Here is a 15,145-nt window from a genome sequence, read left to right as displayed (position 1 = left end):
TGGAGAGGTTATGACATCCAGCCAAGTCCCCATCAGTCAATATGTGTCGTACGCGAGACTAAAATACTGCAAAAGATCTCTCTTTTCCTTAAGCTAATCTCATGAGTATACCGCTCTGTCTTACCTGGCTTTTGGGACCAGCTTTGTGGCCCACGATGATCTACTGGCTGTCCCTGGAGATCCTGCTTCGGGGTTAACACACAGCCTCTGGCCTGCTTCCACGAGCTGGTGTGAGGACCAGCATCTCCAGAAGCAGGTTGAGTTCAGAGGCACCAGTGGAGCCCTACTCTGCAGTGGCGGAGCTTCTCCTGCTGCTGCCTTTGTTCTGTCTCCCTGACTTTGGGGAGTGGGTGGATGTTTCTGGCAACCTGCCAGCACCCTCCATCCTCCTGGAAACCAAAGTTGGGTAGCACATGACCAGTTCTTTCTTTGTAGGCTTAGGGACTTGTATTGCTTTCTTTTGCTACCATGGAAGATTGAGAGCTGTTTGATTCTTATTGTAAAGAAAGGACTCTGTGGGGTCAATTATTTGCCAGGCTGATTTGTAAAAGGGGATTAAAGTGACCTATGAACCAAAAGCAGGAGTTAGACTTATTCTAACGAGGAGCTCTCCATTGACGAGAGCTCTTGGTCATGGTACACTCCACCTTGGGTGAAAGCAAGTTCCCTGTCACAGGAAAGAATCCTGTCATGTTTCTCAGACTTGGATAATGTGCTGAGACCCCTCTTTTTTTTTTTTTTTTTAACTGTGATGGGTGTTTAAAAATTACGTTAAAATGTACCCAATCCCCTTTGAAACCATATGAATCTCACATGATCGTGTTTGTCTAAAATGAGACTGTTTTGTCCTTCTGTCTCCAGCATGGCCCCGTGATGTCATACAGCCCTGTGATGTGTCTGAGAACTTGCTTGAATTTGAACTCCTTTGGGTCCTCATTTGGCACTCTGAGCCATGACGCTGTTTTGTCTTTAGTTGGCACAAACTTGATCTTTAAATATGACATCTCCCCTCATTCCTTTCACCTAAGCCGTGGACACAGTACCTCACCTGTAAGCTCTAAGATTGTCTGCTTCGGTGCTGTATTTCACAGTGGTCATCCTGATGGTTTGGGGTATACTGATAACAATCAGGAAGTTTTGGCTCATCACTGACAATTTAAAATTCCTGTCAGAACTTATTAGATGCCCCCACCTCCTGAACATGTCCTTCTGCTCCCTTTTATGTTCTAATAATAGCTGATGTTGAATGTTACTGTGTGTCATGCCTTGTGCTCATTTTATTTTTATTTCTTTCTTTTTCTTTTTCTTTTTTTTATTTTGTTCAGTTAGCCAGCATATACTACATCATTAGTTTTTGATGTGGTGTTCAATGATTCATTAGTTGAGTATAACACCCAGTGGCCTTCTGCTCCTTGTAGAATATGCGTTATTCTCATTTTATCCCCACCACAGCCCTGTGAAGTAGATACCGTTATTGTCATCTTGCGGATGAGGAAATTGTGCATAGTGACATTCTGCCCAAGATCCCAGGGCTAGCAGACAGTGGCTCTGGGCACTCTGATCCTGAGGCTCTGCGCTTAACTTCCCGCATCCTGACTGCAGCCACTCGGGGTGTCAGAGCCACGCGGCTTCTCCAGTAAGCTTTAGCATTCTGTGCGCCTCCTTTCCTCACGTGAGGGACCTCGGTAAGCCAGGCTTGGAAGGCATCGGTAGCCACGGCGCACACAGTGAACCACCTACTACGTGCACAGCACTGCTCAGAGCAGCCACAAGGTCACCTTCGTTTTAGAGCGGCTCAGCACACATGTATGCTCTGGACAGCTGAGCGGGTTTTTTAATATTTTAAACCTGTGTTTTGAATAGGCAGTGTATTTCCTTTATTCAGAATTTGAAAGGTACAAAGGAGTATACAGTGGAAAGCCTCCCTCCTTCCCGTTTATCTACATCCCTCCTGTTGCAATCAGTGCTACCAGTTTATTGTGTGTTCTTTCAGAATAGTTTATACAGCTGGTAGTTAGTGTCTTCTCTTTTTACGTAGATGGTAGTCCGTTGGACACAGTTTTACACTGCTTTCATAAAGGTGCCCAAGTTCTAAAGGATCAGTTGTTATTTTTGGTAGACATTTGTTGTGGTTGGAAAATGTGTATATGCCTCAGATTTGAAGAGACAGGTTTATTTTAACGTCTTAAACCTTGTCCTAAGTATTGCTGTTGGTCACAAAATCTTAAACAACTGCTATAAAGGAGGTGAGATTGTGACTGTCTTTGGGGTCCACTGTTAGTCATCATCTTGTGTCCATAGTAATTTACCATTTCCTCCCTTAGCTGGCCAAGAAATACCACCCAGACACAAATAAGGACGATCCCAAAGCCAAGGAGAAGTTCTCCCAGCTGGCAGAAGCCTATGAGGTAACACGACCTACCTGTGTGTGCAGCCGCCGTCTTTTAGCTGCTTGTGTACATCCGAGTGTGTGGCACAGGGTGGCCTGACACATCATGAGGTCCCGTGTGAAGGCTGTGTTCCCCATGCCAGATTACCTCAGTGAAGAAAAGATTCCCAGGTCTCCCGCTAGATCCCACTTGGCATCTCAGGAGAAAACAGGATCTAATCATCTGTATTAACAGAGCTCCCAGGTCGTTTGGATTTATAGTCAGGTCTAGGAGCTCCTGGTTGGGTTAATTAATCCCATACTTATTTGATGACCCCCTTACTTAGGGCATTGCTGTCTCCTGGGGCTGGTGGGGATTGTAAAAGTAGAAGGCTGCCCTTGAGGAATTTGAAATGTAATCAGAGGGATGAAGCACGTACTTGTGGATGACTGCTGAGCCATTCCAGAGTGACCTTCTCCCCAGACTTCGAGCATCTGAGGGGTTCAGGATACATAGAGTGTCACATATCTGCTCTTTGTGTGTATGTGTGTGCACTCGCGTGCGCGCGCATGCCACCGGCCGTTTGGGAGTAAGTCACAGACCTCTCTCTTTATTCTTCAGTCATCCAGTGTGTGTTTTCTAAGAACAAGAACATTCTTTTGCATGACCACAGTACATTTGTCAAAACCAGGAAATTTAATGTTGCTACAATCCCCTTATCTGTACTTGGTGTGCACTCATGTCTGTGTTCTGGGCATTGGGAGACTCGGGCGGGCCTGACTGCTGGGCCTTTCCGGTAGGTGCTGAGTGACGAAGTGAAGAGGAAGCAGTATGATGCGTACGGCTCTGCTGGCTTCGATCCTGGGGCCGGCAGCTCCGGACAGAGCTACTGGAAGGGAGGCCCCACTGTTGACCCAGAGGAGCTCTTCAGGAAGATCTTTGGGGAATTCTCATCATCTTCTTTTGGAGATTTCCAGAGTGTATTCAATCAGCCTCAGGAGGTAAGCTCCTTGTTTTGAAGAATCATTCACATTTTAGCTGTTCAATGTGAGGCAAACAGATTTTATCCGTTTCTTTTTCTCAAAAAGAAAAAGAAAAAAGAAAAAGACATAGCAGCTCAATAGAATGATCTGGAAGCCACCATTTTGGTAGAAATCATTCTAATGTTTAAGTAAAATCATGTAGGTAATATGTGTACATTCATTTTAACTATATTCTTGCAGCTGCTTAATCAGGCAGCCTAAGGCTAAGGCTCTCGGGGTGTAAGTATTCTATCTTGAAGGCCTGCTACATTATTCTAGGAGAGCTCAATCCAGTAGGGAGACACACGGCATATTTATGTCCTAATAAGACATGATCAGAGTTGAAGAGAGAGGGGGAATGTTTTATGACTTAAGTTATGATTGTGGATCTTTCCAGCTGTCTTTAAGGACTGTGTCCAAATATTATCTGTGAACGGTTTGTTGAAAAGTACATTTTCACTGAAAACAAACATTCCGTTTTAAAAATCCTGAAGAGTACGGCAGAATCACTTGAGTCCCATCCATTCTTATTAGGCCGAGGATATATAAGTAAAATAGTTAAAAAGTAGTGTAGCTGGGTGAAGAGATGAGTAGGTGGAGCACAGAGGATTTTTTAGTGCAATTCACATTTAGTGGAAGTACTCTATGATTTTATAACAATGGACATTTGTTCAGACCCATAGGATGTACACCACCAAGGGTGGACCGTAATGTAAACTATGGGCTTTGGGTGATTATGATGTGTCCATATAGGTTCATCCTTGATTAAAAAAAAAAAATGTACATTCCGGTGAGTGATGCTGATGATGGGAGAGGCTGTACATGTGTGGGGCGGGGTGGGGGGGTGTGTGGGTGACCTCTCTACCTCCTCCTCAATTTTGTAAATATAAAACTACCTTAAAAGAAAAATTAAAAGAACTGGAAACTGCTGACCATTGCCCTCCTTTGCTTTTTAAAGTGGAGGATCATGTTGGTAATTATCAAAAGAAAGATGTCAGGCTGTCCTCTGATTTCTTTAGTACATCATGGAGTTGACGTTTAATCAAGCAGCCAAGGGGGTCAACAAGGAGTTCACCGTGAACATCACTGACACCTGTGAGCGGTGTGACGGCAAGGGGAATGAGCCTGGCACCAAGCTGCAGAACTGCCACTACTGTGGTGGCTCCGGAATGGTAAGAGCCCCCATCCCCACCCCTTCCCTTGGGGCCTCCCACCTCTGGCCCACCCACTCTCTTCCTCACCATCCTGCTTTCTGTGCTCCCACGGCTGGTTACCTGGCAGTACTTAGTGCTTTGAGAGGCCGTAATTTGCTGGGACTGTTTTAGCTGTAACCTTCTTTTTCCCTGAGTGCTCTGTCTTGGTCAATGGTACTGCACTGTCCTCTCTGAAAATACACTTGGAGATATTTTGGTAATTTGAAACCATGGTGGAGGGAGGGAGGTTTAAATTTTGCTTGAAGCATCATCATTTTTTCTTTCTTTTTTTTTTTTTTTTCTTTTTAAGATTTTATTTATTTGACAGAGAGAGCACAAACAGGGGCAGCGGCAGGCAGAGAGAGAGGGAGAAGCAGGTTCCCTGCTGAGCAGGGAGCCCAACATGGGGCTCAGTCCTGGACCCTGGGATCATGACTGAGCCAAAGGCAGACACCCAACAAACTGAGCCACCCAGGCATCCTGATAAATTTTTTATATAATACAAACTTACAGAACAGTATAAAGGGTCACTCCATTATTCCTTAGCCAGATCACCAGTTGTCAGCATTCTGTCCCATTTGCTTTGTCATCTGTGTTATGTATTTTCAAAGAACAAGAATGTTCTTTTACATAACCCTAGTGCAGTTGTCAAAATGAGGAAATTTAATGTTGATACAATACCATTATCTGTACTTATTCACATTTTTTCTTCTTCTTCTTCCTTTTTTTTTTTTTTTTTTTTTTAATATGGAACGCTCCACGAATTTGCATGTCATCCTTTATGGAGGCCATGCTAATCTCCTCTGTATCATTCCAATTTCAGTATATGTGTTGCTGAAGCAAGCACTCACATTTTTTCAATTGTCCTTATGGTGTCCTTTTTTTCCTGGTCCAGGATCCAAGCTAGGATCTTGTGTAGTATTTGGTTGTCATATCTTTTGTTTCCTTTAATATCAAATAGTTCCTCAGCTTTTTTTTTTCTTTATGACCTTGACATTTTTTAGGATTACAGGCCAGCTGTTTTGTAGAATGCCCTTTATTTGGAATTCATCAGATATTTTCCCATGATAAGATTCAGATTATGTGTTTTTGGCGAAACACCACATCCCTTTCCAGTGGATCATGTCAGGAGTCATAAGGTGTCCGTTTGTCCCGTTAGTGGTAATGTCACATTTGATCACTAGTAGTTAGTTAAGGTAGTGTCCACCAGCTTTCTTCACTGTAAAGTTATTAATTTTCCCTTTGAAATTAATGAGGAAGTTGTGGTGAGGTACCCTAATACTCTATAAATCTCCGGTTCCTCATCAAACTTTCACCCAATAGTTGTAGTGTCCATTGATCATTCTTGCCAATTAGTTATTACTGGAACAGTCGCAAGATGGTGATTTTCTGATCCCAGCATCCCTCTGCGTGTCTTAGTTGGCATTCTTCTGAAAGGAAGAACTTTCTATTCTCCATTGATGTATTTATCATTCATTTATAGCAGTATGAACTCAGGTATTCTTATTTTATTCACTGGGCTGTAATCGGTATAATTACTGCTTTCGATATTCAAATTGTTCTTGACTTGGCCTGTAGAGTCCCTTCTAGCTGGCTCGTGTATCCTTTGACAGGTCCCCCTCATTCTTTGAGCACTTCCTATCACAGTAGGATGTTCTAGACTCAACTTGTGCTTTTCCTGCCATACCCTTGAGCCAGTCGTTTCTCCAAGGGGTCCTGGTTGCTTCTAGTGTCTCCTGGGATTTAGAAACCAAGACGTGTGCTCTGGGTGTGCTCATTGTGTCTGGAGGTTTGCTGTTTCTACGCCCTCCCACAGACTAGGCCTGGGAAAAACATATGTGCGTGCTTGTGTGCAAACACGCATGTATATACCCATATCTGTACTTCCTTCCATATTATTCACATTATACGTAGACATGTACACGCACACACCTATCCCTCCACCCACTATTGCTCTGACAAACCAGTGAGTTCAACGTGATAGTTCCACTTCTAGCCCAATACCACAAGGTTCATCTAGTCTTCTGCCTGTCTGTATATGAAACTTTTTTCTGATAAAGAGAAGTCTGGCTTTGATTATCCTCAATATATTTACTCATTTGCTCAACCCTGTAACAGAAAAAGGAGTTTTAGGATTGTTACTCAGACCACTGTGAAAAATAGTCCTAGTTACTGGCATTTGCTGTTTAGAGTTCTTTTCATCTTTTGATTGAAGGTGTATAGTTAAAATACTGTGCTCAAAAGTTATTTGGGTCAATTCTTTTTCTCCCCTTTCACTATGATTATATCTCTATATATTTAATTGTAGTTAGGTTTTCATTGATTATGTTTGTATTCCATTAAGATGGATTCCTGTTTGAGGGGATTGAGAAGTTCTCTACTACCCACCTTTAAAATCAGTCATTGTGTGTGTATGCTGGTATGAGGTAGAAGTTGTCTTTGAGAGCAGAAAAGTTCTTAAAAAGTAGAAGTCCCTGATAATCCCACCACTCTAGCATTTTAAGTTTGTTTTTGTCCAGTTGATTAAGAACTTCATTTTTGGGGACACCTGGGTGGCTCAGTTGGCTAGGTGTCTGACTCTTGATTTTGGCGCAGGTCATAGGCTCAGGGTCGAGCAGTTGAGCCCCACATTGGGCTCTGTGCTCAGCGGAGAGTCTGCTTGAGATTCTCTCTCCCTCTGCTCCTCCCCCTACACGCACATGCAGTGCACACATACTCCCTCTCTCTCTAAAATAAGTAAATCTTAGGGGCACCTGTGTGGCTCAGTTGGTTAAGCATCTGCCTTCGGCTCAGGTCATGATCCCAGGGTCCTGGGATTGAGCCCCACATAGGGCTCCCTGCTCCGTGGAGAGCCTGCTTCTCCTCCTCCCTCTGCCCCTCCCCACCGCTCATGCTCGCTCTCTCAAATAAATAAAATGTTTTGGGGCGCCTGGGTGGCTCAGTCGTTAAGCGTCTGCCTTCGGCTCAGGTCATGATCCCAGGGTCCTGGGATCGAGCCCTGCATCGGGCTCCCTGCTCCGCGGGGAGCCTGCTTTTCCCTCTCCCACTGCCCCCGCTTGTGTTCCCTCTCTCACTGTGTCTCTCTCTGTCAAATAAATAAAATCTTTAAAATAAATAAATAAAATCTTTTTTAAAAAATCAAAAAAATGGAACTTTATTTTTGTTTTAAATTAGTTTTCGAATAGGTAATATATGCAAATCATTAAAAAGTTAGTGGGTACAATTGTAAATAATGTAAAATAAGTGTCCCTCCCATTGTCAGCTCTCAGCCATTGTGTTTCCACTCCTCAGAAGCATCCCCTGTTGTCTTAGATGCGTGTACACATACGCACGGTTTTTTATACTTTATACTTTATACTTTTTATACTTATATAATTTTATAAAATTATAATTTTATAATACAATTAGCTCTGTTTGTACCTCAGTATTTTATTTTGCTTCTACTTCTCAGTGTATTTGGCAAACACTCTGTGTACATAGCTGCCCCAGTCTGCATGGCCACAGCGGTTCCTTCACAGATGCGCCATCCCTTACCTAGCCAGGCACCTGTTGATCTTGTGCTGGTACAGACACTGAGTACCTTTACATAACCCCATTTCTCATGCTCATTTTGCATCTGTCACGTGTGAGGTTGAACATCTTGAGAATTTGAGGACCAGTTTTCCTTTATGTCTCTTCAGCCTTTTTTCCTTCTCACTGTTGGGTAATTGGTCTTATTCTGAGGCATTTGTAGAAGCTCTTATTTTGTTTCGTTTTGTTTTAAAGATTTTATTTATTTATTTGACAGAGTGAGAGAGAAATCACAATTAGGCAGAGAGGCAGGCAGGCAGAGGGAGAGGGAGAAGCAGGCTTCCCGCTGAGCACAGAGCCCGATGCGGGGCTCGATCCCAGGATGCTGGGATCATGACCTGAGCCAAAGGCAGATGCTTAATGGACTGAGCCACCCAGGCGCCCCAGCATTTGTAGAAGCTCTTTCTAAATTAAGTAAATTAGTCCTTCGTCAACGATTTGAATTGTGTATTTTCTTTTTTTTTTTTTTTTTTTTTTTTTAAAGATTTTATTTATTTATTTGACAGAGAGAGACACAGCGAAAGAGAGAACACAAGCAGAGGGAGTGGGAGAGGGAGAAGCAGGCTTCCCGCGGAGCGGGGAGCCCGATGCGGGACTCGATCCCAGGACCCTGGGATCATGACCTGAGCTGAAGGCAGACACTTAACCATCTGAGCCACCCAGGCGCCCCTGAATTGTGTATTTTCTAGTTTGTCATGTCATTTTGAATGATTTTGCTTGTATGTGTGTAATTTTCAACAATTGAGGATCATACATTGCAGTTTTCCCGCACTTTTCATGTGTTGTATTTTTCCATGTCTTTGAGTATTTCTAAATATTATTTTTGATGGCCAGATAAGAGTCCACTGATGGGTGTACCCAAAGTTATACCTGGTCCTGTTGAGAAAAGGACCAGCTTGCTGCTCAGTGTGCACTCGAGCAGATAGTCCTCCAGAGGGTGCTCCTGGGGAGCATGTGCATTCCGTGGCTACAGTTTTGGGAGCTGAGTTGCTGCCACTTGTTACGGATAGTTTTCATTGGTTGTTCCCAATTCCCTCTCACTTCAAAGGTCCTTTCTCCAATGCCCTGAATTGCTGTAACTTCTTTAAAAAAATTTTTTTTTTTCTGAAGAGATTGAGATAAGGTAGTAAAGCCAAAGTATATTTCTCTAAAAACATGATGTTGAAGACTAGGAAAAAATATTTGTAACACGTTTGCTAAAGGATTAGTGTTCCTAATATGTAAAGAGCTCCTTCAGAATAATGGGGGAAAGGCCAGCAGCTCATCAGGAAAACTGGGCGAGGTGAACCGTAGAGGAAATGTGGGTGGGTGGTGAACATCTCAGCAGCCTGCAGGGACCTGCAGGTGGAAACCAGATGCCCTTGGCTCACCCTCCAGGGGGGCAGGCGTTTCAAAGATGGTCGCAGTCTGTGCCAACAAGCCTGTGGGACATGAGTGTGCACACTCCCTGACGGCACTCTGGCTTATGGGAATGGCAACTCTAGGAGCCGTCAGACCCTCGTGTGTGCGTCTCTGTGGGGAGCTACCCTACAGACCACACTCGGGACGCAACGTGTGTACAGGGTGTCCCCTGCAGCCTTGTGTATAATACTGAAGCCTCAGTGACCACCAGGAGTGAGTGGCCTGAGAAATCGTGGTGCATCCAGGTCACAGGATGCTGTACACTGGTGAGAAGTGCTTTCTGAGATCATTTAATTGTAAAAACCCAAAGAAACGCTGTAGCACCGTGTGCATAGTGCTGCCTTGGGTGACTGAAAACCCGTAATGTGCACATAGATGGCTCGAAATGCGTGTGTCCGGCCAGATAGAGTAGGATACACAAGCATATCACCGTGGCTGTGCCTCTGAGGAGGGCGCCTGGAACAACTAGGAGACGGGGGTGGGGGGACATTTAACTGTTCACTGTACCTCCTTTTCTTACTTTAGAATTTTGTACCATGTGCAAGTAAATGTAACACTTAAATTTTTTTTATTATGTTCAGTTAGCCAACATAGAGTATATCACTGGTTTTTGATGGAGTGTTCAGCGGTTCATTAGTTGCATATAACACCCAGTGCTCATCCCATCATGTGCCCTCCTTAATACCCATCACCCAGCTACCCCATTCCCCCTCCCCCGTCCCTTCTGTACCCCTCAGTTTGTTTCCTGGAGTCCAGAGTCTCTGACACATAAATTTTTAAATATAATAATTATTTGTCCCAGCAGTTCCACCTTTGGGGTTCTGTCTTATAGAGTAGAAGCATCAGAACAGAAGGGTATATGTGTAGAGGTTTTTTTCTGTAGCTTTGAAACATAAGTTTTTTTGTTTTTTTTTTTAAGATTTTTATTTATTTGGGGGCGCCTGGGTGGCTCAGTCGTTAAGCATCTGCCTTCGGCTCAGGTCATGATCCTAGGGTCCTGGGATCGAGCCCCACATCAGACTCTCTGCTTGGCGGGAGGCCTGCTTCTCCCTCTCCCACTCCCCCTGCTTGTGTTTCCTCTCTCACTGTCTCTCTCTCTCTGTCAAATAAATAAATTTTAAAAAATCTTTAAAAAAAAAAAGATTTTTATTTATTTGAGAGGGAGAGAGAGAGCGCGAGAGCCGGGGGAGGGAGAAGCAACAGACTCCCCGTGGAGCCGGGACCCTGGGATCATGACCTGGGCCAAAGGCAGACGCTTAACCCACTAAGCCACCCAGGCGCCCAAAAAGAGCAGTGCTCTTTTTAAGATGTATTTGTTCACCTCCCCGGGGATTTCAGGAACCTCTACAGAGGCACTATCTCATTTTCCGAGCTCATATAATCAGCTTGGTGATTTGGCGTTGAGAAGTTAGCATGTTCTAGAAGATCAGATTGATAACGTGAGCCCCTGCCCCTGTGCTCTGAGGCAGCGTGTTTTAGTGCGTGTTCACACAGAACATTGAGTCTTCAGTGAGACATTTCTCTGATGCATGTTGTGTCCCCAGAGGCTTGGCCGTTAGAGTTAACCTGTGTGCTTAAGGTTCTATTTTTCTTCTCTTTATTAGGAAACCATAAATACAGGCCCTTTTGTGATGCGCTCCACGTGTCGGAGATGTGGGGGCCGAGGTTCCATCATCACGACTCCCTGCGTGGTATGCAGAGGAGCAGGACAAGCCAAGCAGAAGAAGAAAGTGGTGATCCCCGTGCCTGCCGGTTGGTCCTGGGCTCCTCCATGCACTGGGGGCTGGGAGAGCTGAGGCCTTTGTTTCCTTGTGATTGGGCTGTTGGAGAAGCTATGGTTAAGGGCCTGGAGCCCTGGACTGGAGGGGCGGACTAGAATCTCCTTGAATTTTCATCTTTGCACTAGTTCTGCTACAGGCTACCCTTGCATGCGACATTGGGCAGAAGGGACCTGACACGTCTGCTCTGCTCCTGTGGGGCTCCTCCACCTTCCATCGACGAGACCAGCATGGTCCCCACTGCCAGCCCAGTCTGCACCACCACTCCTCCCTCCTGGCCCCCAGGGGCAGCCTATGACTGCTCTCCCCAACTGGCTCTTTCTCCTGGGGCGGGCTTTCCCCTGCAGGGTGATCATGTCACCCGCCCTGCAGAACATGCTGTGACTGTTGGGGTGGAGTAAGGCCTCCAGTCTCAGCCCCTACTGGCCTCTGCAGCCTCCGTCTTGTTAGTCTCCCCTGGTTGCCTGCCCTGCGTGACTTTCACGTAGCTCCTTGAACAGGCCGTGATGCCTTCCAGGACAGAGCAGCGTATACCACTCCCTGTGTCTCAAGCTCACTTTCCACCTTCTTTTCAGCAGGCTAACTCTTCTCCCCAAGCTCCTAGCACGAGTGTCGCTTCCCCGGGGCAGCCTTCTGGAACTCTCCCTGTTCCTTACACGTCCTTTGTCTTTTCCTTCTAAGAACATGATCCTCTTTGTAATGATGCGTTTGTTAGTGTTAACTCTTTGGTCGATAGCTGTCTCCCCTACTAGACTCTGAACTCACTGAAATACTACACAGACTGGTAGGAGCAGGGGTCCAGTACACTTGGATAAATGAATAGAAGGTGCTCTTGTTTGTTTATCAGTTGCTGTATTTGCACCCTTGAAAAGTTACACTCGTTGGATGTACTGTGTGTAATTGTGTTGCTCCTCACAGGCATGAGTAAGCAAGTCAGTGGTTTATAAATGGATCTAGGGCAGAAAATTCCTTGGGAGGTCCCAAGATAATTCTTCCCTTTTGAACTTTTGTTCTTCCTTATAGGAGTCGAGGATGGCCAGACTGTGCGGATGCCTGTAGGAAAACGGGAAATTTTCATCACATTCAGGGTAGGTGCTCTGCCTGTACGGCTCCTCTCCAGCCCTCTCCCTCTGGGTGTGGGTGCAGCCCGGGCTTCTCGCTAGAGAGAGGTTGGCGCTTCATGGGAGCATATCTGGCCATCTGCGTTTCTAAGGGCAACAGTGGCCACCTCGGTAGGGTTGTTAAACATCCGTCACGTCAAACCTTCGTGCTAGGTTTGGACGGAGCAAAGTTTCCTCAAGATGTTTACAGGTTGGAAACATAGCACACATAAAAATGCAGAACACATCTCCTTGTGTTTTTAACTTATGTATTGAATTGTTTGTGGGAATAGCAAGTGCCAAAGGTACAGCTTTACATACCGTGTGCAGGAGCAGACCTGGTTTTCTGGAACGGGGGCATGGTGAGGGGGATAGCGCCCTGTCCTGGCAGCCCCGCCAGGTGCACGCCTGAGGAAGGCCGCGCAGGCTGCGTGCGAGACTCCTTCACTCGTAGCAGCGAGACTCTGACAACAGCCTGCTCCGACAACAGCCCTCGGAGAAGAGGGAGAAGAGCGTGGCCGAGGGCACCACACAGGGGCCATAGTGCCTCAGAGCAGCCAGAGGAAGAAACCAGAGCCACACGTGTCAGCACGACACATCTGGAGACTTCTCAGTTACCAGTGAGGGAAGGAAAGCGGATTGCAAGCAGAGGCAGGGAGGGACACGGTCAACAGTTCACACGTGAGATGGTGCCACGTATTATTTGGGGACACGCGTGTATATGTAGGAACGGTCACTCCTCCATTCATCGTGGTGGTCACTCGGGGTGGGGGGGGCCGGAGGGTTGGTACCTCAGCTGGGTTGTGGGCACTGTGTGTGTGTGTGTGTGTGTGTGTGTGTGTGTGTGTGTGTGTGTGTGTGTGTGTGTGATGTTACTTACTTTGCCAGTTCGTATGTGTGTGAAATACTTCATAATTTAAAAGAAAGATAAAAATACAGTAAAGGGTGAACTGCTAGACCAGGAGATACAAGACAAAGGTGACCTGCTGGAAGCCAGGCTCTACGACAGGTAGGCCCCACTCCCATGTGATAATAGACAAGAACACAGAGAGGGCATGGCTACGAGGCAAGGAGTATCTTTGATGCCCAAAAGTGCTTACAAAGTTGGAGTCATTCCCGTGCTGCCCATCTGTCTTGAGGGTAGTTTATACCAAATGACTGTTAGGAGAATAAACTGTTTGCCTTTGTAGATGTACTAGTCTGTGTAAACCTTCCATTAGAGTAAGATTTTTGTTGTAATGTTCAAAAAGCCAATTTTACTTTTTTATTTGTCAGTTGAACGGCTTGATCTGAGACTGACACTCTTGCATTGCAGCATAGAAACAAATCTGATGTAACTCCTGGAGCCTGGGGCCATGTTCTGCTTTGGCGAAAGTACATTCTCTCCCTCGTTACTCTGTTCCTCACACAGAAGCAGCGTCACCGTAACACATGTCAGGGCCTGTGCCCAGGCTGCTGGGATGTGGGGCTGTTGTCCTTCTCAGGGAGGACTTCTCCACCCGTGACTGCATCTGTTGTGCTTGACCCTAGGTGCAGAAAAGCCCTGTGTTCCGGAGGGACGGTGCAGACATCCACTCCGACCTCTTTATTTCCATAGCTCAGGCTCTTCTTGGAGGGACAGCCAGAGCGCAGGGCCTATACGAGACCATTACCGTGACGGTAAGAGGGCGGGGATGTCTTTGCCAGTCTTGTACTTCATCACTCTTTTTTTCTGAAACAGCTGAGAAGTGGCAGAACCTGTGAGCAAGCAGCATGTCAGGGACTCAGAGATGAGGTCTGGGGGAGGCAGGAGGAAGGTCAGGCCATTCCTTGGGTTCGAATCACAGACCGTGGGCCTTGACTGTGGAATCGCCAGGGAAGGCAGTTCCTGGGTCAAATCTGCTCCTCTACGGGCACCAGGCACCAGCCTCAGCAGCATGCCTCTGTGTGGGCCTTGCCTCCTCCCTGCTCTTACTCCCTGTGCTCCCGCACTCCTCCTTGTGGGCTCATCTCCCCAAACCACCTGCCTGCAAGTCCCCGTCACGGGCTCTGCTCCGGACGGACCTCAGTTTAGCCAGTTTCCATGTGGTTGTCTAGAAACCTGAATGGCAGTTCTTTCCTAGGAGTAAGTCTTTATGTAGTGAAATGTTTCCATTTGAGTAACTGGAGACCAAGGCAAACCACAGATTTCCTTTCTTTATAGATCCCCCCTGGGATTCAGACAGACCAGAAGATTCGGATGAGTGGGAAGGGCATCCCCCGGATTAACAGCTACGGCTATGGAGATCACTACATTCACATCAAGATAAGAGTTCCAAAGTGCGTGCCCACGTAGCCATGGTGAGGTCCGCCCGATCTCCGCACCTTCCCCACCCAGCAGGGCCCGGGTGAGGGCTTTTTACCTGCCGGGCCCTGTGGTGAGCCCCCCGGCCTGGGCCCGCTGTCCGCTGCTGTGAGCACGGAGGCTTGTGCAGGCTTGTGCTGCTTCCTCCCTCTAGCCAGGTGTGTCCTGCCCGAGTTCCCCCTTGCAAAGTGGGCATAATAAAAAAAAAGTGGACTCATTAGCTGCCCAAAAATTGAGTAATACATCGGGCATATGTGGCTGTAGCTGCTGTCATTTTTGTTATTACTGCTGTCAGGGCACTGGGGGTCTGCTGGGAGAGGCAAATCTGTAACTGGATCATGGCTCGTGACATCTGCATCCTCTGGGAGGAAGGTCTGAGCGCAGTGCTG

At 46.3% G+C, this 15,145-nt stretch overlaps 1 protein-coding gene and 1 non-coding gene across 4 annotated transcripts in view; one reads left to right on the top strand and one right to left on the bottom strand.

The window, feature by feature from the left end:
• Positions 1-15,145, top strand: part of DNAJA3 (DnaJ heat shock protein family (Hsp40) member A3) — a 34,882-nt gene that overhangs the window by 5,927 nt on the left and 13,810 nt on the right. For all 3 annotated transcript variants that reach the window (XM_078074884.1, XM_036090960.2, XM_036090965.2), the window contains exons 3-9: positions 2,325-2,408; positions 3,170-3,370; positions 4,411-4,563; positions 11,160-11,307; positions 12,357-12,421; positions 13,964-14,092; positions 14,616-14,731. In XM_078074884.1, the coding sequence (XP_077931010.1) occupies positions 2,325-2,408; positions 3,170-3,370; positions 4,411-4,563; positions 11,160-11,307; positions 12,357-12,421; positions 13,964-14,092; positions 14,616-14,731 (896 nt within the window). The remainder of the gene's footprint in view (positions 1-2,324; positions 2,409-3,169; positions 3,371-4,410; positions 4,564-11,159; positions 11,308-12,356; positions 12,422-13,963; positions 14,093-14,615; positions 14,732-15,145) is intronic.
• Positions 5,326-5,431, bottom strand: LOC118535348 (U6 spliceosomal RNA). The gene has a single exon (XR_004917139.2). It is a non-coding gene; the product is annotated as a U6 spliceosomal RNA (small nuclear RNA).

This window comes from Halichoerus grypus, chromosome 6 (assembly GCF_964656455.1).
Source record: "Halichoerus grypus chromosome 6, mHalGry1.hap1.1, whole genome shotgun sequence".
In the NCBI taxonomy this organism is placed as follows: Eukaryota; Metazoa; Chordata; class Mammalia; order Carnivora; family Phocidae; genus Halichoerus; species Halichoerus grypus.
The sequence above is the reverse complement of the archived record's forward strand: the minus strand, read 5'-3'. Positions and strand labels throughout refer to the sequence as shown.